The 23,470-nt window shown below is 60.7% G+C and overlaps 1 protein-coding gene across 1 annotated transcript in view; it reads left to right on the forward strand.

The window, feature by feature from the left end:
* UNC13A (unc-13 homolog A) overlaps window positions 1-23,470 on the forward strand; it is a 122,489-nt gene that overhangs the window by 40,184 nt on the left and 58,835 nt on the right. Inside the window, exons 2-12 of the mRNA XM_078850628.1 lie at window positions 715-744; window positions 2,869-2,968; window positions 4,793-4,910; window positions 5,807-5,930; window positions 6,804-6,877; window positions 7,187-7,241; window positions 9,281-9,316; window positions 10,931-11,141; window positions 14,769-15,254; window positions 19,717-19,816; window positions 21,790-21,839. Coding sequence (XP_078706754.1) covers window positions 715-744; window positions 2,869-2,968; window positions 4,793-4,910; window positions 5,807-5,930; window positions 6,804-6,877; window positions 7,187-7,241; window positions 9,281-9,316; window positions 10,931-11,141; window positions 14,769-15,254; window positions 19,717-19,816; window positions 21,790-21,839 — 1,384 coding nt within the window. The remainder of the gene's footprint in view (window positions 1-714; window positions 745-2,868; window positions 2,969-4,792; window positions 4,911-5,806; window positions 5,931-6,803; window positions 6,878-7,186; window positions 7,242-9,280; window positions 9,317-10,930; window positions 11,142-14,768; window positions 15,255-19,716; window positions 19,817-21,789; window positions 21,840-23,470) is intronic.

The following is a 23,470-nucleotide window of genomic DNA, read 5'->3' on the forward strand; positions in this document are numbered from 1 at the left end:
GGCTGCTGTTCTCATGCAATGAGAACCACCCGAAGCACGGCTGAGAGCCCCCCAGCCCAGCCCCACCCTGTGTCCAGAGCTCAGCATGAGGGGCAGGGTTTTACACCGCGCTGTTTCTCTGGGGCTGGCAGACAGCGCTCTTAAGGTCGAGTCGCTCGTGTCAAGAATTCATAACTGCATGGCAGAACACGAAGGCAGTGGGGATTGGGGGGCGCCTGTGAGTGGCTCGAGGCTGAGAGGGGGCCAAGACACACAGGGGCCAGCATCTTTCCCAGAGACATTTGCTAGTGGGAGGGGGTTACTTGTCTCCATGGCATTTTGAGATGGGGATGGGGCTCAAGTCTGGATCCAGGCCCAAGTTCCAAGGGGCTCGGATCTGGGGGGTGGTTACACCCGGGACACTGGGATGCAGACCCAGCCATTCCCACCTTTCAGGGTTGTAGGACAAGGGGTGACTGACTGCACCCCAAAAGTCTCAAAGACACAGGAGGGTCCTGACCTGGGCCCGAGCTGCCAGCCCCCATTGCAGTGAGCACTAGTACATCCGGAGTGGAGGGGAGGGTGGGGCGCCTGGTTTCCTGCAGAGAGGGGATCTCCAGCGGGTCTCGGCCTGGCTCGCTAGGAGCGGGGACAAGATGGGGCCATTAGCACTTCTCAGGCAGCTCTCTGGGCATGGAGGCTAAAACATTTTATTCTCTCTCTCTCTCTTTGCAGTTAAAAAAGCCAAGTTTGACGGGGCGCAAGGTAAGTCACTCCCACCACCCCTGGTCACATGGGCTACACGAATGCTTGGGGCAGGAGCCTCTCCCCAGGTCCCCATCCGCACTGCAGGAGGGGGCCGGGTTTCCCGCAGGGGGCAGCCGGGCTTCCAGTGTGGGTCTGACTTTAAAAAGTAGGGTGGGCTAATGAGACGAAGGGTCATTTAGGGCCCCTGGGTGAGCAGCTTGAGTTTGCTGGGGAGAAAGGTACCGAGGGACTAGGCAAGAGGAGCCTCCAGGCCTGAGGGAGGGGACCCTGTAGCCACAAGCCAGGCCTTGCTCTAAGGACTCATGGGGCAGCCCGTCCCAGCTTCCCCAGAGTTTACCGAAAAGGATCAGCAGATACAAGGGACAAAATAGAGAGGAGGTGGGGTCCAGTGGTTAGAGCAGGGGAGTTGGTGCCAGGACTCCTGGGTTCTGTCCCTGGCTCTGGGAGGGAAGTGGGGTCTAGACACACATGGGTCACACACACACAGCACCCACATCTACAGGCACACAAGCATACTATGCACACAGGTGTGTCGCACACACAGATCTCACTGGCTTCCTTTCTGTGACGCCTGGGCAGGTTCACCCCATCTGTGCAGAGCTGGGGGGCACCCTGCTCCCCTACCTGGGATGGGAAGGCCCGGCAGCGCCCCCTCCCCGTCAGCCAGTGTAGAGCAGGCGTGCAGAGGGGCTTTGCTGGGGGCAGGGGCCATCCAAACCCATCCAGAGCTGAGGGAGTTTGGCCCCTTTGTCCCCGTTTGCACAGAGCGCCAAGCACCACGGGAGCTGAGCCGGCACCAGGAGCGCCCCCTGCTGGACAGCAGAGCTGCTGTCAGTCCCCTTCTGCCCCTGCCTCTACCAGCGCTGGCCCGGGAGGGCGGGAGGTGTCCCACGCACACAGCAGTCGGGTCGAGGGGGGGCTGCCCCAGAGGAGCGCCAAGCAATGCGCTGGGGGCTGTGGGAGAGGGGAGCCAGCCACGCGGCCAGAGGCAGCTTTGCTGAAACACCCAGCGGGGTGAGTGACGCCCCAGGTCCGGGGTGGGGGAGGGTGCTGAGCTGGAGGAGAGAAGTCAAGCCGCTCTCAGTCTCGTCACTCCTGGACATTTGGCACCTCTGGAATCCCCCCCGCTTCCACCCCTGCCCACCAGCTGGTGCTGCCATCTCTGCCCAGGGCGAGTGAAACGCAGGCCAGGCCAGGGTGGGCTGGGGGGTGGACTGAGGGGCATGAGCAGAGCTGTGGGGGGGCAGATCCCAGGACTGGGCTAGCAGGGGGCTGCAGGTTGGGACTGAGGGGCCCTGGCAGAGCTATGTAGGGCAGTGGGGTCAGGATAACCTGCATTAACCATGCTCCATGTGAGCTGAAGCAGCGTCGGGAGCTGACCATGCCCCTAGCTGGCGACAAACTGCTGAAAGTTCTCGCGTGGGCCGGTCCCGGTGCTGAGACGGTCGGGAAGGATGGGGGGGGTGGTGCTGGAGGAGTGGGGGCTGGGCCGGTCCCAGGGCTGAGGCGGTCGGGAAGGATGGGGGGGGGGTGGTGCTGGAGGAGTGGGGGCTGGGCCGGTCCCGGTGCTGAGACGGTCGGGAAGGATGGGGGGGTGGAGTTGGTGCTGGAGGAGTGGGGGCTGGGCCGGTCCCAGGGCTGAGGCGGTTGGGAAGGATGGGGGGGGGTGGTGCTGGAGGAGTGGGGGCTGGGCCGGTCCCAGGGCTGAGAAAGTCGGGAAGGATGGGGGGGTGGAGTTGGTGCTGGAGGAGTGGGGGCTGGGCCGGTCCCGGTGCTGAGAAAGTCGGGAAGGATGGGGGGGGTGGTGCTGGAGGAGTGGGGGCTGGGCTGGTCCCAGGGCTCAGATGGTCGGGGAGTCATGGGCAGGGTCGGTGCTGGAGCTGGGCTCAAGGAGGGCAATGCTGGAAGAACCTCCCTTGTGTTAGTTGGAGACTCCGCATGGGGACGGGGAGGCCCCTGGGCTGATGGGAAGAGCCAGCGGGTGGCCTTTGAGGCTAGGGGTGGGGAGCATTTCCAGCCCCAGGAGGCTGTCCGACCCGCCCAGGGGACTCGCGGTGCCTCCCCGCCCGGGACAGGGCTGATCCGGGCCCAAGGCTCCACCCTCTGCTCCCTTCCCTGCAGAGAAGTTCAACACCTACGTGACCCTGAAGGTGCAGAATGTCAAGAGCACGACAATCGCAGTGCGGGGGAACCTGCCCTGCTGGGAGCAGGACTTCATGTTGTGAGTACAACCCTTGGGTGGGGCGGGGGACGCCAGGAGTCTGGGGGCTCCCGGGGCCTTGTGCTCTTGGGAAGCTGGTGTCAGATAAACCCCGTGTGCCGCATGAGTTCCACAAATCCTCAAAATCAGGTATGTGCCGGATAAACTGGGAAGTCGGGAGCTCGGATGCAGGATCCTCGGAGAGTCTCAGGTCACCCCGCCTTCGATGGGTGGCCTGGAGAAACTCCCGGCCCCTCGGCAGCCTCCAGGCCATGGAGCCTGCAATCGCGTGGAGGGGAAGGGGAGGCGTCTCTTGGCGCACCCATGGCCGTTGGCCCTGCCAAACCCCCGGGTGGGTGCCGGATCCCTGCTCTCTGCCTGGGCACGATGCCCGAGGCACTCGACACACTGGTTGAGAGCCAGAGAAAGCCACTGCAGTCTGCAGAGGGGGCCTGGGGAACCAGAGCAGGGTGAAACCAGGAATTCCCGACCTGTCAGCAGTGTAAACATCTGCCGTGTCACTGAGAGAGGGGCATGGGGCATGCCTGGAGGCCACAGCTAGGCACAGAGCCTGGGGCTGCTAGGAACATGGCAGCTGTTAACCCCCAAGACGAGGCAGCCCCTGGGGGAATCCCAGCAGCAAGGGAGAGACTGGCGCTGAGGACCGGGCTGCTCCACATGGCAGGAAACCGCCTGTCCCCTTTGCTCCCTCATTCTGCATCCATCTGCTTAAAGCGTCAAACACCAGCGCGTCCCAGACCTGGGGTCAGGGGGCTGCAGGAGGGCCGCTGCAGACACAGCCGTGACTCACCAAAGGGCCCTAATTACCATCACTCGAATGATGCTCCCATCTCAGGCTACACACTCCGGTGGGAGATTAAAGTGATGTCACGGAGTGTGGGGGAGTCCGGGGCCTGCACCCCTCTTCCTGGGATTCACCGTGACCCTCAGCCAGCCAGTAAAACGGAAGGTTTATTGGACAATAGGAACACAGTCTAAAACAGAGCTTGTGGGTACAACCAGGACCCCTCTGTCAAGTCCTTCTGGGGGGCAGGGAGCTTAGACCCCAGCCCTGGGGTTCCCTGGTTCCACCACCCAGCACCAAACTGAAACCAAACCCCCCCCAGCAGGCTCCCTCCTGCAGCCTTTGTCCAGTTTCCCGGGCAGAGGTGTTACCTCCCTGTCCCCCTCCTGGCTCAGGTGACAGGCTCTCAGGTCTCCCATCCCCAGTGCAACTCCCCTGCCACATCCCCAGGTCAGCACTCCCCCCTCCCTGCTGCGTCACAAGTGCCAAGGGTCAAACCATTGGCAGCTCCAGATTTGTCCTTGCTCAGAAGCCGGCTCCTCCGACGGTCGAAGACTCTGACGTCTACGCAGCAAAGCGGGAGGAGATTCGGAAGCATGTTGGTGTGTGTTAAACTCACACCTCGGATGCTGGGAAATTCAAACTCCCCCTCCACACACACATTTCTGTAGGACCTACCAAAGAAAAAAGTGCCCCCCTCCACAATTAACTCCGACACAATTTCCAGAGCTGAGCTGTGTCCAGATGACAAGTCACAGCTAGTGCAATCTTGGGAGCTGGCGCTGTCTATCTAACCTCCCTATGCCGTGTTCCAGCGCTGGGGGGGGGGCTCCCAGTTCCCCCGGTCCCAGCCTCTCCCAGCAGGGGGCGCTGTGGGGAATGGGGCAGCAGCACTGACTCCCAGCTGCAGTGAGTGGCCCTGTGGCATGAGCTCACTCATATATGGGGCCGGGAGCCAGGCCGCCCAGGGCTTCGGGAGAGGCAGCGAGCCAGATGGGACCAGCGCCGATGGGCACGTGGTCACTTTGCTTCCCTTGCAGTGAGATTAACCGGTTGGACCTGGGGCTGACGGTGGAGGTGTGGAACAAGGGGCTGATCTGGGACACCATGGTGGGGACGGTATGGATCCCCCTGCAGACCATCCGGCAGTCCAACGAGGTAGGCACAGGGCGCTCTCCCCAGCAGGGCCCAGACAGCAGCCACTCCCGGACCTTCCTGGCTCCTTGTCCCGGTCTCTGCCCTTCGGAGCCCGGCCAGGACTGGGCATTGCTCGCCACCTGCCGGCCTTCTGGGGGGCAGGGAGAGGGGAGGGTCTGTGTCTCGGGGGAGCCACCCGTCCCCTGGACCCCGAAGTCCCCTTCCTGTGCCGAGGCTTAGCCTCCTCCTAACCCACAGGGCACTTCCTGGCAGAGCCAGGCTGGTGGTGCCAGGAGACAGGTGGGGAAGAGCAGGTGTCCACCTGCTTGGGGGTGGGCAGAGTCAGCCAGGGGGATTTGAGGTTCTCTTCCAGCAGCTGGGAGGAAAGCAAGGTGGGGGGGGGGCAGGGAGGAGGAGTCTCCAGGGTGCAAAGGGTTAATGATGAGCCTGTGGACCAAGCCCTTGTCCCCTCTGAAGCGGTCGATGCTCTAAGGCGCCATGGGGCAGGCCAGGGATTTAGCCTCCCTGCCCTGGTACTGCTCCTGCATGCTCCATGACCTGGCACTGCCTCAAATCGTCTTCTCCTGAAGGGGGGCTCGAGGCAGGGGGCAGGTGGATGGGACATGGCTGTCCAGACAGCACAGCTCTTCGCTATTGCTGCTAGCAGGAGGGAGAGCAGGGGTCTGGGACTCCCAACTCCTGGGTTCCATTCCTGGCTCAGGAAATCGCTTCCCCACTTGTGCCTCAGTTTCCCCCCCCAGTAACAGACCCTCCCCCAGCACACAGAGCTGTGAGGCTTAGCCCCATGAAAGGGCCAGAGCAGGGGAGCATGACTGGGTTATTTGCCAGGCTGGGAGAGTCTAAACTGAGCTTCGTTCCCCTGGCATCTGTCCTGACCCCCCAGTTCTCTCCCCTAGGAGGGCCCCGGGGAATGGCTCACCCTCGACTCCCAGGTCATCATGACTGACAATGAGATCTCTGGCACCAAGGACCCCACCTTCCACCGCATCCTGCTGGACACCCGCTTTGAGTTACCGCTCGGTATGGTGCCCTCCTCAGGGCCAGGGGGCAAGAGGGGCTCCTGGCCTGTGCCCCCATCCCGATCCGTGTGCCTGGGGTTCTCCCTCCTTGGGGATATTTCCTGCCTCACACCCCAGATGTGTAGATGAGGGGGGATTGAAAGAGTTGGGGGGGCCCAAAACTGGAAACACAATGGGGGCTGTGGTTCAGGATTGAGGGGCACCAGCAGAGCAGTGGGGCGAGCCCAGGGCTGGGATAGCTGGGCCTGTGGTTTAGGATTGAGGGGCACTGGCAGAACTGTGGGGCGAGCCCAGGGGTCAGGACTGAGGGGCATCATCACAGTCCTTTCCTGGATCCCCTCCCTCACGCCGTGTGCCCAGCTTACAGCTCCTCCTCTCCACCCTCCTTTCCCTTCCGGTGACGAGCTGATCGGAGTGTGGGGCTCCCCAACTCCACTCCCACTCCCCAGGCTGGAGCTGGGAGCCCTGGCTCCTGCCTATCTCGGTCCCAGCCTCTGGTCCTTTCCCCTGGTGAATTGATGCCAACAATCAATGCAGTGACATCGCTGGCTCCCTGTAAGGGCAGATTTCGCCGTCGCCCGCCACAAGCCAGCATCGGGGGTAAGGCTGGGACGACAATTTCTCTCCCATCTCCTCTGGCCCAGCCTTGCCACCCCCCTTCCCTCCATGCCCCACAGATCCACCCCCACCCCCACCCCCAGCACAGGCTGCCTCTCCCCGCCATCCTCTGCTCAGCTGCAGGCCCAGCCAGAGGCCGGTCCCATGCTCCAGAAGTGGGCCCCCATATGCAGGGCCCCAGGGGCTGCGTTGGGAGGGAGGGGCCGGGCTGCAGAGACCCCACAGGCTGCTGGCAAGGGGGCCTCTCTGCTTTCAGACATCCCCGAGGAGGAGGCCAGGTACTGGGCGAAGAAGCTGGAGCAGCTGAATGCTATGAAGGATCAGGACGATGTAAGTCAGCTCTGGGGCCTGGCACCCCCTGCCGGCCCTGATCCCCTGTGTGTGTCCTCAGCTCCCCCCGCCCCCCAGCACTGCTGGGTTGTGTGCATGCGGGTGGTGCCTGGCTGGGCGAGCGTGCCAGGGCCTCACTGGCAGAGACAGGACCAGGGGGACGGGGCAGGAAATCAGAGCATCCCGCAGGGATCTGCACTGAGTGCCCTGGGGGTCACCCCCTGAAGGGCTGCGGGACCAGGGGGAGGGGGCTGGGCCGGAGACTGCCTGGCTGGGGGGCCCGTGACCATCCCTCTGTTCTCTCCCCAGTACGAGTTCCAGGAGGAGCAGGACAAGCCGCTCCCCGTGCCCGGCTCCCCGTGCTGTAAGTACCGATCACCTCCAGCATCCAGCCCCCAACTCCTCTGGGTCTGTGACCCGCCCGCTCCCGCAGAGCTGGGTCACAGGCGCCTCTCGGGCCAGACCCCTGTGGGGCTGGATGGTGCCTGGACGGAGCTGGGGGGTGGGAGGAGCTTGTGGCATCTCCTGACTCTGTGCAACACCCCGGAATTTGTTTGACCCCCACCAGGTGAGGTGGGATGAGGATGATCATAGGGCCTGTGTCTCCCTTGCCCCCCAACTCATGGTCCCCACCCAGTTCCCGTGCATGGCCCCCCCCCAACCTGATTAGCATGGGGCCGACGCCTCTCACCCGCACCCTGCGCGTCGCCCCCTCTGGGTCAGCAGCTGCAGCTTGGCAGCGTTCCTGCAAGGGGGCGACAGCTGGGGAGGGGTCTGGGCTGACGACACGCCCCAGCCAGGGAAGCAGGGACTCGGCCTCGGTCGCTGGAGACATGATCCCCCTCCTCCGAAGTCCTTGGCCCCCTTCCCTCTCTCCTTCCTCCTGCTCTGTCTCCCTCCCCTCCTCTGCCATGTGTTCGCTCTCCTCCGCTCCCATCCTCTGCCTTGGTCTGGGAAGCTTTGGAGCAGGGTCCATTCGGCTCGGCCCGCGTCGGGGAGGCAGGTTGCCTGAACAGAGGGGGGAGCAGGAAGGGCAGGGAGCAGTTGGGACGGGGCTGAGGAAGAGCTGACAGGGATGGGGACTCAGCAGTGGCTTAGGGAGAAGGGCCCAACTCACCGAGGGGAGATAAAGCCACGGCATGGAGGGTCGGATCTGGCCGAGTAGCACCGAGCCTGGAGGAAGCTGGGTCTGGGTGGCCCTGCTCACGTGGGGAAGGAGCTAAGGCATCAGGGCCGGAGCATCTGAGGTAGGGAGGTGCCCACATGAAGGCAGAGTTGGGGACTCGATCCTCCCCAAATCTCTTGGCCTTGCAGTGAGATGTGGCCCCACCCAGCCCAGCTGGCAGGAGAGTCGCTGGGTGACCTTGAACCAGTCACTTCCCCCAGCCTGCCGACACTCCATGCCTCGGTTTCCCCCTCTGCGACATGGGAGTCATCACACCCACCTCAAAGGGCTGGGCGTTGAGGCAAATTGGTCAGTGGGCCTAATTCTCTCCTGCCCTAAGGCCAGTGAGGTCAGTGGGGTTACCCCAAGGATGACTCTGCCCCATTAGATCTGAGCCAGGCATGAGGGGTTCTCACCCCTGCTTCTGCTGACGTCCTTCAGCGTGGCGTCCGGCCTCCTGCGTTTGCTCCCTCCTGCTGCCCCAGGCTTTCTTCCCCTGGTTCGCTGTGGCACGAAGGCTGGGGAGCTGCGTATGCAGCTGTGGGCTCTGGCCGAACGGCTTGTGGGTCTTTTTGGCACGCTCGTGTTGACGAATTCGGAGAACAACGACCAGCCGAGATCTGGCCAGGGAGCGGGGCCCCCCAGGCCCTGAATGTGGAGATGGCGGCTTCAGGGCCCAGTGCCAGGCTCTCTCTTCCCGGGGAGGGTGGGAGGCTCAGAAAGAGGGGCTCGGGATGCCCAGAGCAGCCCCACAGCAGAACACCCCGGCCCCTCCCGCTCCCCATCCGGGGTGAGAAGGAGGCGACCCAGATCCACCAGGATTTAAGAACCACTCCCCCGCCCTATGCTCTTTCTCCCAGCCTGCTCCGAACATCTGGATCTGTCTCTCACAAACCCCCGCTCTTCCCCCAGTCCTCTCCTGCCACGAAACCTTGCTCTCCCCATGTCCTTGCAGCGTGCCTGATCCGCCCTCTCCGAGCCTACGGCAGAGAGGGGCCCAGGATGCGGCGCTCAGCTCAGGGTCTGAATTTCCCCAGCACTTGGTGGGGGCCGGGGTTGGAGCCAGAACCCCGACTCAGCCCGGCGTAGTGCCGGAGTCTGAGCGTCGGGGCTGCGGGGGGAAGCTGGGGGTTTGCTTTGGGCCTGGCTCTAAATGGGGCTTGGTTGTCCCACCCGGGCTCTAACACCTCCTCCCACAGCCGTGTCCATCTTATTGTCTCTGCCCCTTTTCTTTATAGGCAACTGGAATTATTTTGGCTGGGGAGAGCAGCAGAGTAAGTATCTGATCGCCTTCTTGCCCCGAATGCAGGTGGCACCCCCCTTTCCTACCCACTGGCCTCCCAAAGGGCTGCCCATGCATCCACCCCCAACCAGGGGGAGGAGCATTCTGCCTCTGGCCCCCTAAGGCCCGGCGGCTAAAACAGAAGAGCCGTGCAGGGGAGCAGAGGGGTCCAGGTGGCTCAGGGAGTGGCATGACTAGCGGGCAATGCAGGGGGGCCTGGGACTAGCCTCACCTCTGCCTTGGCCTTGCCTGGCTTTCATCTTTTCATGTAGCTGGGACATCTCCCCAGTGCTTCTGGATAGAGGGGCACAGGACTGTCTACAAATGCTTTTTTAAATGGGGTGGGTGGATGGACCGTCCCCGGGGCAGGGAGGCTGGGCTCAGGGGGATGGGGCAGCATGCAGATGGCATTGCAATCTTTGGTCAATCCCAGCACGCCGGGCCCGGACACAGGGCACTGGGCTTTTCTTGGTCCATGGGCACCAGCCAGAGGGGATTGCCCAGGGACCCCCTGCCTCTCCAAGGCAGGAGAGCAGTAGGGGTAAGTCGGCATCCTGTAGACCCCTCCTCCATCTCTTCCTCCCCCTCTCCCCTCCCACCTTATGTATACTCCCATTCCCTCCCCTCCCTCCCAGGCTGGGGTAGCGGCTCTGGCTGATTCACCAGGATAAGGAATCCCATTGCACTCCACCCCCTGGAAGGTGGAAGGTCCTTGCGGGCTGGGGGAAGGCAGCTTGGTGGGTTGATGCCCTGAAGGCCCTGGGCGCTCCCAGGCTGGAGGATGTGGTAGGCCTTGACCTCCCGCTCACGGCACCATGGCCACGCTGCTGACATCTGCCCAAGCTGGGAACGACGCTCCAGTGTAAGATGCACAGAGCTCGACCGTCTAAATCCCCCTCCTCGACTCCGCCCCACCCGCTCCAATGCACCAGCTGAGCACACGGCTCAGTCGTGCCCACCAGTGCTCAGGCACCAGGTGGAACCGTGTGGCCTCGAACTCCTGTGTCAGGCCCACTCCCTCCAAACGGAAAGGAGCCCTAAGAGGTGACGGAGGGCAGCCTTGAGCGGGACAGAGTTCTGCAGGATTGGGGAGCTGGCATGGTGCCCAGCCACCGGGGTCTAGCCTCTGCCAGCGGTCTGTGCACAGGGGGTGGGCTGTGGATCAGGGTGAACGGGCACACGGAGGCAGACTGCTGCTGGGGCGCACCGGGGCAGCTTGGCTTTGGTCAGAGCCATCGGCTACCGGAGCATGAAACTTCCCTGTGTACCCAGCAGGTGCCAGTGCCCCTCTTCCCACACACACAGCCGGGGCTGGATACCCAGAGCTTCTGGGCATTGGCAGTGCCCTGGACATCAGCGCCCACCAAGCGTAGGCCCCTCTCTAGGCCTCAGTCGGTGTCTTCCAGCTGAGTCTCCTAGGAGAAAGTCCCACAGAGGCGGGGGCCTTTGAAGCAGTGGCTCGGTTCTCACTGATGCCAGCCGGGCAGTAGAGGTTGGCATTGTCCTTGCTGCTGAGACAGTGGCTATCTCAGGCCTCTCTGTCATGCTCTGGCCTCTGGCCCCTTCCCATGCAAAACACTCACGGGTGGCAGCCGGCCCTTTGCAGATGACGACCCCGACAGCACCATGGATGACCGGGACAGCGATTACCGAAGCGAGACCAGTAATAGCATCCCGCCTCCGTACTACACCACTTCCCAGCCCAATGCCTCGGTCCACCAGTATCCCATGAGGCACCAGCAGCAGAGCTCCCGCGACTCGTACACGGACTCCGTGCAGAGCTACGAGGTGGACTACTCGGATCAGCGGCCCATCAGGTAGAGTTGGGGAAGGCCGGCGCCGGCCCTCGGAAGGCAAGTGCTGCAGATATGTGGTGGTTGGCAGCCCCAGCCATCAGGTGGGAGAGGTTAGGCCAGGCTATGCTGCAACAATGACGGGGAGAGAGATGGATGGGAAGGGAGCTGTCTCGGAGGAGGAGAAAAGCCTTGCCCTTGGGCAGATTATCTAGAGCTCTTGGCACAGGTTGGACAGAGCTGGTATGCAGTGGTGCCCACCCTAGCATTTCTGTGCCGACGCCAGCCGCTTCCTCCAGAATCTTAGCTTTCATTCAAAATTAAAATCCAGGCTCTGTGGGGAAAGCCCCGGAGGCTGCGCGGATGCGGGCAGTTAGAACCTGCTGCCCGAGGAGAGGGGCCAGCGGCTGCCTGCATTCCTCTCGCTGGATGTTTAACTCTGAAACCTAATGATGGGCTCCAGTGGTGCCCTTGTTCACTGTTCTGTGGTAGTAGAAACAGCTATTCTGGGATTGTGGGCGGAGTTTGGGATTGTGGGTGGAGTTTGACTAACCAGTGCTTCCTCCCCATCTAATCCCTGGCTAGCGTTAGAATTACTGAAGGGTAAAGCAAAACCCTAAGAAACATCGGGGAGATGAAGGTTTGGGGGATCCATCCAAGTCCCAGGGACAGTCCTCTCCACTCTGGAGACACCGAGGGCAGGGCTATCGCTGATCAGGATTTAGGTGCTCGGGCAGGGCTGTGCAGGACGGACCAGGAGTGGAGTAGCTGAAGATGTTACAGAGACGTTGTGGAGCTGTCTGGGCCCAGCCTGGAAGTGTAGCCGGGCTGTCCACATTGGCAGAGCTGTCGGGGGAAGTTTCCATGTCGTCTGCCTTCCCTGCACCAATCTATCTGTTGGCCGCACAGCCTCCCTGCTCTTCAGCGTTCAGCCTCAAGACCCCTCACTCCCACCCTCAGGGAGATCCCAGATTGGGGAATACCCTCCTAGCCCTCCCCCAAAATCCTACACTCCCTCGGGCATGGGGGGAATGGCCACAGGACCCCCAGTGCCATGGCTCCGTCGGTGTGTGGGCGGATGCCAGGGGCGCGGCCCCGAGGAGAGGCGGTTTCATGCGGCGCGGCCCTACTGGGAGCTCATTGTCTGCTGTGGGGTCGTTGGTTCCCGGGTGACCGTTGCTGACCATGTTCCTCTCCTCCCCGGCAGACGCTACGATAGCGTCGATTCTGCCACAAACGGGCCCAGCGACGCTGAGTCCGCCTCTGAGTCGAGCAGGCGGGCCAGCCGCCAGTTCTCCCTTGAGAGCAGGCGGTCCCTAGACCTATCGGAGAGGTGGGTCTCTACCTTGTCTCTAGCCTTGTGCCTGATGCAGCGTGCTGTGGTGGGTCCTTGCCGCCCGGGTTAGGCCGATACCAGTCCCGGCAATGGCAGCCCCAGGTGGCTGCCGGAATTACCCGCTGCCTCCCCCCTCCCCGGCCACTCCTGCGTATCAGATTCATCGGCCCCGGGGGGAAATGACAAGGCTCCTTTGCGTGGGTCCCTCGCGGTGTCCAGTGTAAAGTGCATTGCACATGCATCCCAGCTGCAGAGAGAGATGCCCGAGCCAAGGGACCGGACCGATTCTCTGAAGGGTTCTCCCTGAAGCAGGGTTCCCTGGCCATCGGGCAGTTGATGCCAGTTGAGCAGGTTGGCATTGTCCTTGCTGCTTTGACAGAACCAGAACCAGTGTGGGGGGGGGAGAAATACCTAAAGGGGGCAGGATGGAGCCTGGCAGCTTCCTTCACCTGGCTGGGATTGAAGGCATTCTGTTCACCCCCTGTGGCCTGGGCGTGCGGCTGGCTCGGTCGGCCCACGCAGCCTTGGTCCTTTGACCAGTCCCATTCTCACCACCCCAAAGGTGGGGTCGGCCGCCCCTTGCTTGGGGTCCCCATTGCCCCATCTAACTGGCCTCCCCAGTCGGACCAAATCTCCGGGGTGCAGTTTCCCGGAGCGCTCAGCAGGGTGGGAAGCCAGGCTCCAGATCTCAGCACACCCTCCACCCATGCACGACCAACGTTCAGAGCCCAGCTTCAGCGCTGCTGCTGGCTCCCTCCCGGGTGGCCCGTGAATGATTTAAGCAGCGAGGGGCCAGGGTAGCTGCCTGGCAGGGTAGCTCTAGGCCTCATGGGGAGGAAACACTGACGAGAATGTGCAATGCATTTGAGGACACCTACCCTTGCCTGGGGAAGCCTGATCCTGAGACCTTGATGCGCTCGGGGTTTTACAGGATTGGGGCCTGGAGCCCCACATGGGAGGGGTGACTCCTGTGCTTTTGAGCATTTTCCTGGCTCTTTAAATTCTCTTTTGGGGGGTGGGGTTTGGTGAGGGGGACTCTGGGTGCTGAGGAGCCCGGAGTGGGGAGGTCTTACCTCTCTTCTCTGCCACAACCTGGCCGGGTCCCCTCGGTGATGAGTCCCAGCTCTGTGAGCTTGGATGACCTCCCCCGGTGCGTCCATCCGCAAGCCACCCATACTCTCCCAGGCCAGGCAACCGGCCCCTCCAGCCGGCTTCCTGCCGAACGTGGGGCTTGGCCAGAAGGGTACCCGTGCCGGTGTGTGCGTGCCCACCCCCCACTGCCGGTGCCGGAGATGTGGTGTCGGCCTATCCCCAGGCGTGTCCCTGTACTATGTCTGCATGCGCGCTTACTGTGAGCCTCTCCGCTCGGAGGCACCGCGATTGCTGTGGTGCTCGGAGAATCGCCCCTGGTTTTGTCCCTCCTTGTGTCCAGTGGTTTGGTTTGTCAAAGACCCCCTTCTCCCCGAACCCCCTCCCTCTGAGCCCTCCACCTTCCTCCCCCGGAGCCTCCCCCTGACCGGATCCCTGAGCAGTGGGCTCGGCCTGTGGGGAGAGGCCCGAGGAGCGTGTCTGGGGTGGGCGGGGGCCAGGCCAGGCTGGCGGAGGAGCTGGGCAGTGGGGCGGTGTGCCGGAGAGGCAGTGGGATGGGGGGGGCGGAAAGGAGGGCAGGAGAGAGGAGCTGTGGGGAGGAGAAAGAGTTGAGGGATTTCTGAGCGCGATGGAGGAGCGAGTGATGGGGAGAAGAGGGAATGGCCGGAAAGGGCACGTGGGCGGGGACGTGGGGGGGGACCATGGGCATGGGCTACACCCGGCTGCCCGTGCAGCGCCGCTCCCAGGGGGGCACCGCGTGCCTTGGCTTACAGAGGCACGTCTGCTCTGCCTGCCGCCTGGGGGCTGCTGAGAGGATGGGCAAGGGGTCTCTGAGGTACCCCGGCCTAACTGGCCAGCCGCCGATTGCAGGCCCCCCCACCAATTTCCCATTCTCCGGCCCAGCCGTGAGGCCCAGGATCGGGGCCAGAGCAGCGGCGTGGCACTGGGCCCCTCCGGTGCCTCCTGAGCTGAGGAGCAGGACTGGAAAGCGGCGACATTTCCCTCTTCCTGCCCCCGCTGCCGGCTCACCCGCGGGCCCAAGCCGCGGGCGGGTACCAATGGGCCCATCCTGGCACGCCTCCCCTCAGCGGCGCCGCCTGGCGGCCAGGCTCCGGCAGCCTGGGGAAGGATACAGCCAGCTGGATGGGGCAGGGGGAACCGGCTGGGACCCACAGGCTCATTTTAAGCCTTTTCTGTCCTCTCCCCTCCATCCCACCCCCACACAGCCCCACCGGGAGCAGCCACTATGCCTCGTCCGGGGAGCTGAGCCAAGGCAGCTCCCAGCTGAGCGATGACTTCGACCCCGACAACGAGAGCCTGCGGGGCTCGGAGCTGGACGAGCGGGACGGGGACTCCTACCACTCCTGCCACAGCTCCGTCAGCTACCACGACGACTCGCCCCACTGGGAGGAGGACTTCTACCCTGAGGAGGAGGACGAGGACTACAGCGAGAACGAGCGGGACTACCCCCAGGCCCGGGCCGCCCCGCTGCGGGACCAGGAGGCGGACGAGGCCAAGCCCCTGGAGCGCGAGCCCTACCCACAGCCGCCGGTCAAGCAGCAGGTGCCAGCACAGAAGCAGCAGCAGGAGAGGAAGGAGGAGAAGGCCGCTTATGTCCTGGAGGAAACTCCGGAGATCCCCCAGGGAAAGCCAGCAGCGGAGGAACCCCCGGTCCCAGAGAGAGCGCCGGAGCCCCCAAAGCCAGCCGAGAGGTGAGGAGGAAGGGGGGCGCTGGCAGAGGGAGGAAGGGCTCCCAAGTGGGTGGCGTTTTCTCCTGTAGGTCTCCAGGCTGCCTACGGTGCTCACCCACCCTGGGGCCAGGCAGCTGGGCCTGGCTGGGGTGAGCCGTGCAGTGACCTGTGCTGGCCCAGGGAACTGGAACGTAAAGCCCGGGGCTCGGACTGGCAGCGTGCTGTGTCCGCAGGGCCAGCTCTCTGGCGTGCCCCGTCCCTGCGCTGGTCCTGGGCGGCCACGATGGGCGTGAGCCATAGCTGGCGGTAACAACTCATGGTGTGTATGTCACGCTAGCGACCCGTGGAGCCGGCACGCTAGCAACCTGTGGGGGGCTCACGCTAGCGACCCACGGGCCCAGCACACTAGCGACAAGTGGGGAGCTCACGCTAGTTACCCATGGGGAGGTCACACTAGCGACCCACGGGCCCAGCACACTAGCGACAAGTGGGGAGCTCACGCTAGTGACCCATGGGGAGGTCACACTAGCGACCCACGGGCCCAGCACACTAGCAACAAGTGGGGAGCTCACGCTAGTGACCCATGGGGAGGTCACACTAGCGACCCACGGGCCCAGCACACTAGCGACAAGTGGGGAGCTCACGCTAGTGACCCATGGGGAGGTCACACTAGCGACCCACGGGCCCAGCACACTAGTGACAAGTGGGGAGCTCATGCTAGTGACCCATGGGGAGATCACACTAGCGATCGGGAGACCCAGCATGCTAGCAACCCGTGGAGCCAGCACATTAGCAACCTGTGGGGGGCTCACGCTAGCAACCCACGGGCCCAGCACACTAGTGACTCGTGGGGAACTCATGCTAGCGACCCATGGGAAGGTCACACTAGTGACCCGTGGGGCCGGCACGCTAGTGACCCATGGGGAGGTCACACTAGTGACCCTTGGTGCTGGCATACTAGTGGGGACATGAGCTCCTTGCACACTGTGGCCCACTGCTACATGACCCGGGGGGAGCATGTGGCTGCCATGAGTGTGCCCTGTGCCAGGCTGGCTGGTTGCTGGGCACCCCACTGCTGCACGGCGACCGGGCCATAGGCATGGAGGAGGGGCCCGGGCTGACGTTCTGAACCAGGCTTAGGGCCCCGTCCTGTTCTCCTTGGTGCCCACGGAGCCTTTCCCTTTATGCCAGCAGCAGCTGGAGCAAGCCCCAGGACCTGGGCCCCAGCAGCCTGAAGCAGCTGTGGTGCCTCGATCCCAAGCTGGCGATGCCTTTACCACTGTGGCACCCAGACCTGCTCTGAGCAGGGGCAGACAACACAGGACCAGACATGCTGCCTGCCCCGGGAGCGCTGCCCCACCCCCTCCGGCCGGCAGAGCTGACCTGGGGCCAGCGCCCAGGGGAAAGGCTTGGGAGGAAAAGCCTGGTACAGAGGGAAGCCCCCGGAGCTGGGTGCTGAGCTTGGGTCTGCTCTGTCACAGCTCTGGGCACCTTTGGCACAGCGAGCTGCAAGCAGTGAAGGGCCTGCCAAGCTGTCCACAGGTCTGGTGCTCTCAGACAGCTCTGCAAAAGTCCCTGGGAGGACCTCTTCAGGGGATCAGCCCCCGCAGGGTCACACAGCCGCTGGGGTCAGCCCCTCGGCTTCACTGCTCCTGGGACCGAACCTCAGAGCCTCAGCCCCCCTGGGTCATGCCGTGAGCTCCCCACAGCGAGTCCACCTGGCTTGGACACCTGGGGAAGACTTGCACCCCCAAAGGGAGCAGTGCACCCCAACTTCCTGCCCCTGTAACAGCTGTCTGGAACACAGCGTAGAAAGTCCTTAGTTACCATAGAGAACAGAAAGTTACAGCAAAGTTCATCGGGGTCAATCCAGACCCTCTAAACCTTTTTCCCTGCCTCCAGCAGCCCACACTTACCTACCCCACCTGGTCCCTCCTCAGTCCTTTGTCCTCCAGCTGCTCACACTCGGCTGGCTTCTTAAGGAGGGTGGGCCGTTCAGGGTTGTTTGTTGCTAGGTGCCAAGAGTCCGGGCAATTGGAGTGACCATTGTCTTCTGGGACTGTCCATGGCCCCCAGGCAGCTAGGCATCCATCACGCCTGTATCTCTGGGTCTCTGCAAAGAGTAAACAACCCATCCCTCTCCCCCCAGTCAACATGCACCACCCAGGGGAAACTGAGGCACCCTCAATATTCATACAAAACAATATGAAAAACTCACACAAGCAGAAGAGGCAGCCTGCGCTCAGAGGTAGCGCCTACATGTGCACTTGCAGCCAGCCATGCTGGGAGGCGAGCGCTGACTGTATTCTCTTTAACCCCCATCAGAGTCAGGTGGAAAGAAGCTCGGTGTCTCATTTCACCTAAGGCACAAGTGTTCCGCACATCACCCCTGGTCTGGCCGTTCCTGAGCCAGCAGGAACGGCACTGATGGGCCGGCTGGCATTTCCACAAGGTGGGGTAAAGCTCCCCTTTTGGTTGGAATGGAAAGGGTCCAATTTGCCCCCCATATGAAGGTCCCTCCCGTGGGAGGGGGAAGGTCCAATGTTGTGGGCTCGGCCCCTCTGGAAAATCAGGCCCCTTTTGTTCAGGTTCCCAACTCTGGATGGAGGAACTAACTTTCAGCCAATTTTTGGCCTCTTTTAATTCTTTTTAAACCTTTAAAAGTTTTCACTTGGCCGTGTCCCTTTAAACCACTCACCCTTTCCGAGGAGCCCACAGCAGTTGCTTTGCTGGTTGCATGAGTGCAGCCTTCCTGCCGCACTGGCGTTTACCGGGTTTCCAACCAGTGTAGGATTTAGTTCACTGCACTGGAGTCACGTAGACCCTGGGGTGGCTCTGGTGTTCACTGGACCAGAGCCATGGGGGCTCTGGAGGGGCATCAGTCTGATACCTGGGTGTTGTCACATGTATTAAAGCAGGAAGAAAACTTCCTGGAGGGTGTTTGTCTTTCCAGGCTGCAGATAAAAGCCCGTCCATACCCTCCTGAGTTGCAGAGATGAAGAAATTTGATGGTTGCATCCCTGGAATGATGTGAATAATTCACGGATGTTAGTCTCTGCTTTTAATATTAAACAGGTCTATTTTTCTATGGTTGGGTGAGCAGAATTGTTCCAAAATGGAGGGGATGCAGCCACAGACTTCTTTCTTGGGTTTTTTACTTTGTTTAAATTATAGACCGAAGCTCTGATTTAAAAGAGCACATAGTGAGCTTTAGAATTATATATATTTATAAAATTAAGAAGGGATGGGGAATCTCAGATGATTCTCATAAAGTTGGCCTCATCTTGCATGCTGAATGCAACATACTTGTAAAGTGTGTGTTCTGCACTCAATGTCTCCCGCCAGTGCGGGGGGGTCAGCATAGAAGATAACAGCCTACTACTGCTACTTACCCCTAACGGTTACTCCTCCAGCTCAAGTGATAGCAGTCTGTGTGTCTGTAGTAATGGTTGCAGACTCCAATCCTCCTGAGACATTGTTCACTTACTTGACTGGATTAAATGACTCGAGATATGGGATGGCGTTTGGGCAGAAATCTTTGACAGCCTTTCCTGGAGGGATTGGTGTTTAATTTTCAGTGCAGTTCTGCACATCCTGGGTCTCCTGGGACCAGAAGCAGAAGTCCCGCAGTACGGTGCCTCCAGCTCTTTCCTGTCTGAGTCCCAGCCCATGCAGGAGCTGTAAGACCCTGTGATACTGGGAGGGAGATTTCCAGCCTGGCTTGGCAGCTCCAAGGGGCTTGGATAGCGCAGAAGCCAAGTGACCTTTCAGAGGAGCAGTCGTGGTTGTTGGGTGCTTACCTGAACTTGAACCGCCAAACTTTCGGAGCTTTCCTATCACTAATTTCGTGTCGATGCCCCAGGGCAGGGCCCACAAAGGAAATATGAGGCTGGGAGGTCAGGACTCCTGGGTTCTGTTCCCAGCTTTGCAGCAGGACTGCAGCCAAATCATTTCCCTTCCCTTTGCATCTCACTTGTTTGTGTTAATGGCTTAATTTTTGATCACGTCTGATTCTGGATAACACAACCTGTTAAATGCCACTCCTTTCTCCCTTACCAGCCCAGAGGGAGGTGAGCAACCTCTACCACGCAGCCTTCCCATAGACTGTGTGTCAGCAGTGCCATGCCCTGGAGGGCAAAGCAAAAAATGGGTAGACAAGAGCATTTTGCCTTTGCAGAGATGTTAAGCTAATTCCAGTTGAATTCCAGGCATGCTGAAGATCCCATCGCTGGTGAACTGGAAATAAATAGTTCGTGCAACATTGGCTAAACAGCTAAAACAAAAAGCAAGACGGACACACACACACACACACACACCCATCTGTAGCCAGATGCCTTCATCAAACACTCTGGCTCTGTAGGAAAGTTGCAGACATGGGTGTCCGTGTAAGTTGGCGGGTGCCACCCCCCAGGCTGGGTCTGAGACCCCCCCCTCCCCCCCACCCCGAGTGAGGCCCCACTAAATGCTTGTTCTGTCTGTCCAGTTTCAGAGAGCGGGAGGATGTGGAAGTCCAGGACGCCAAGTCCCAGGCCAAGGCCAAGTGGTTAAGAGCATTCAACAAGGTTTGCATGCAGCTGCAAGAGGTGAGTGCGCCCCTCCTGCCCTCACCAGCTGACAGGGGGCTGGCAGGGACCTGTTCAAAGAGGACTTAGACAAGACAGGTTGATGACTTTCCCTAGCCAGAGCAGCCCTGGGTTGGAATCGGACGGTAGATGACTCCTGGGGCTGTGGGGAGGGGGTTAGCAAGGGGTGGGGGTTCGCAAAGGCATGGCCTTGTGCAGCCCTGGTTCACTGGGCCTGGTGGGTCCCAACCGAGGGTGAAAGCCCCCCTAGCTTCTCCCATTTGCCCTTGCCGGAGATCATGGGCTCAGGGCCTCCTTGCCATCAGCTGGGCAGTACTGACCAAGCCACCCTCCATGGAAAGGAGCAGGAGGTTTCTTCATCTAACTAGAACCTGCCTTTGACCCCAGTCCCACCCGCAGAGCAAGTGCCGGGGCGGCTAGTGCACAGCCCTGGAGTGCTGGAGACTTGGCCAAGATGGCGGGTAGGATGGCTGGGGGAACAGGAGAAGGAGCTCTGGGCAGAGCCGAGCCCTGCCCAGCCCTGCAAAGCACTGAAGAGCTGCATGTTCCCAGTGAAGTCAGTGGCCCGTTTGCTGAACTGGGACTTCAGGATACGTCTACACAGCCCAAGGTGGGCATGGGCCAGCCTCCCTGACCTGGCCTGAATCCAGTGGGCGTGGCTAAGCGACGACAGGCTTTGGAGTGGGCTAGCGGGCCCAGTGTGGACCCTGAGTCCGCACTGGGCTTGGGTTACCCAAGCTGAAGCCCCTGCTGTGCTGTCTTCCAGCTGCCAGCTGCACTCACTGGCTTCAGGCTAGCTCGGGTGCTGTGTAGACAGGCCCCTAGCCCCCAAGCAGGACTTCTTCCCCAGGAGAAGGGTAGAGTACAGAGCACTGAAGCAGGGCTCACTTCTGGATGTGTCTGGTTCGTGCAGACGTTGATCTGTCCACGTGGCTCCCTCCCCCACCTCCACCCTCTGTCGCTTTTATTGAGTTGACCATTTTTTGTTCTGTTTTTAGACTCCATCCTCCATCTTTTCTTTTTCTTTTGGTTCCGGATTCGCCCCCCTGGGGCGTCGATTCCCCCCCCGCAGCTTCTCTTTTCAGTTGTTCACCACCCTGGCCCTTGTGGCCGCCTCTCCCCTCCCCGCGGGGCAGGGCGGTGGCCCGCATGCAGGTAAGCATGTTTGATTGAACCTGGACCCATGCTGCGTGTGCCCATCCTGCTGTGTGTGTGAGCGTGTGCGTCGGTGTGTGTGGGTGTGTGTGCACACGCAGGGAGGATGGGGTGCCACACTGAGGTGCCTTCCCTGGTGTTTGCTCCCGTTCTCCCCCAGGCTCTGCTGCTCCCCCATCTTTTTTCCCCAGTCCTGGCAAGTGAAAAATCAATTGGGAAAGCAAAGTCCTCCATGGATATCTGGTCTCTACCCACATCCCTCTGCAACAGCCCATCCCAGATATACTCAGCATCCCATAGGTGCTCTGCCAGTCCAGTGTCTTCCAAAAGAAAGACTGGACGGAACAGACCAGTCAAACCTTCAATTCATTTGCTTCCAGATTACCCCAGCACATGGTCCCTGTAGTTTGTGTGCTACCAGCAAAGGGTTAATCAGCTTTGTCAAACTGCTAGGCAACAGAGCTCCTTGCTAGAATCTGCATGGCCAGAGTGCTGGGCGTTTGGTTTCTCCTGCTCGTCTAGTTGAATTTAGCTTTTAGTTAAATGCGGCTGTTATTTTGCTCATTCATCTCAGGACTCTCTAATATATTTTATTACCAGTTCAGACCCCTGTCCCCCAATCCACCTTACCCCCGCCCCACCATGTCTGCTGCACTGTGTATTGTTGTCCAACGCTCCCCATGTGCTCCAAGCACTTGTTCGTCAACACAGGGAAGCCCCAGTAAATCTGCTGCTTGAGCCTCGCCCCAGCTAGCTGCCCGCCTTGGTTTACCTGCACGTCCAGGAGGCAGCGCTGACTCTGTCTGTCTGTCCTACAGGCCCGGGGAGAAGGATCTGGCGAGGCGAAGTCGCTGTGGTTTAAAGGCGGGTGAGTAACTGGGCAAACCTGAAACCTCTCTGACTTCTAGCCCCATGGCATCTGCGAAACCTGAGCCTGTTGTTGGGAGGAATGCTGCTGTTCCCTAGCGTTGGCGGCTTGGGTGGGGGGCACCTTGGATACATGAGCCTTATGGAGTGGCCCTGTGGGGCGGGGAGCATTCTGGAACGAGATACATCTCCCTAGCCTACGACAGCCACAGCAGTGCTGTTTTTCAGAGATGGGCCTTTTCCGTAGGCCGTTCCACTGGGCACAGGTCAGTTACTGCAAAGGGAGCATGGTGCAGATCTGCAAGCCCCCAGCAGCACCCATCCGGGATGCAAGCCAGCAAACGGCTCCACTTCTCCACGGGAACGAATCGGGCAGAAAAAGCTGGGGAAGAAGAGGAAAGAGCAAGTGGATCCGGCTGTCACCGACCCCTCTGCTGCACCTTGCAGCAGGTTCCCACCCTCTTTCTGTGTTCTAAGTGCCCAGGATGTGCCAAGCAGCGACGCGTGTGATGCCCTTTGCTCTCTGGACATGCCACATTCGGTCCCCTTCCCGGGCGGCATGCCACAGTCCCGTCTTCCAAACTGCTCGGGAAGGGCACTGCTTGTCAGACTTCCCCGGGGAAGAGGAGGCTGAGTTCCCCTAGGGTAGGGGTTCTCCGACTTTTCGACTGGTGACCCCTTTCACATACCAAGCCTCTGAGTGCGACCCCCCTTATACATTAAAAACACATTTTTATATACGTAACACCATTATAAATGCTGGAGGCAAAGCAGGGCTTGGGGTGGAGGCTGACAACTCACAACCGCCCATGTAATAACTTCGCGACCTCCTGAGGGGTCCCGACCCCCAGTTTGAGAGCCCCTGCCCTAGGGGCTGGCTGGCTGAGGTGAAGCAGCAGTGACATCTCTGGCTGAGGGCATGAGGCCAAGCTGCCAGCCATCCCTTGAGAGGCAGGGAGCTGTATCAGCCACGCTTCCCCCATGACGGATACAGTGGGACCTGCTTCCAGGGAGCTCTGGTCTCCTGGATCTGTGTGGAGAGACCCAGAATTAAAGAGTCAGAGAAGCCCCCACCTGCCAAGTCCCTCAGAAGACACATGGCTCAGCTGTGATGAATGGCAAGAGCATTCTGTACTGAGGCTGCTGAACATGGGCAGACCTGGTTCTCACTGGCTCCCATCCCAAGGCGGTGGCACTGGGTCTCCAGAACTCCTGGCCTGGCCTAAGTAGCTATCGGAGTGGGTCAGAAAACCAACAGGTTTTTCCCTGAGAGATTTCAAGTTTCTAACTGACATTTCAAAACAAAACAAGCCTTTTCATTTCCCCTTCCAGCCATTCCCTTGCCACAACAAACCGTTCAACGACCCAGAACAAAATGCCAGTGTGAGGCAAAATGCACATTTGCGTTTTGAATTGACATTGCAACGTGAAATGCTTTATCTGGCTTTAAATTCAAAAGCCCAAAACAAAGCAGCCTTTTCAGTCAAAAGAACCACTTTGTTTAGTTTCGGAGTGTCACTTGGGGACAAAAATGCCCACTCTGATGTTTAGGGCAGGAAAGATCCAAAGATTTTGTCTGAATTGACACTTAAACTGTTAGAGAGCTTATTCCTTCACCCTCCCACTTCCCTG

The sequence above is a fragment of the Lepidochelys kempii genome, chromosome 25 (assembly GCF_965140285.1).
Source record: "Lepidochelys kempii isolate rLepKem1 chromosome 25, rLepKem1.hap1, whole genome shotgun sequence".
Lineage (NCBI taxonomy): Eukaryota > Metazoa > Chordata > Testudines > Cheloniidae > Lepidochelys > Lepidochelys kempii.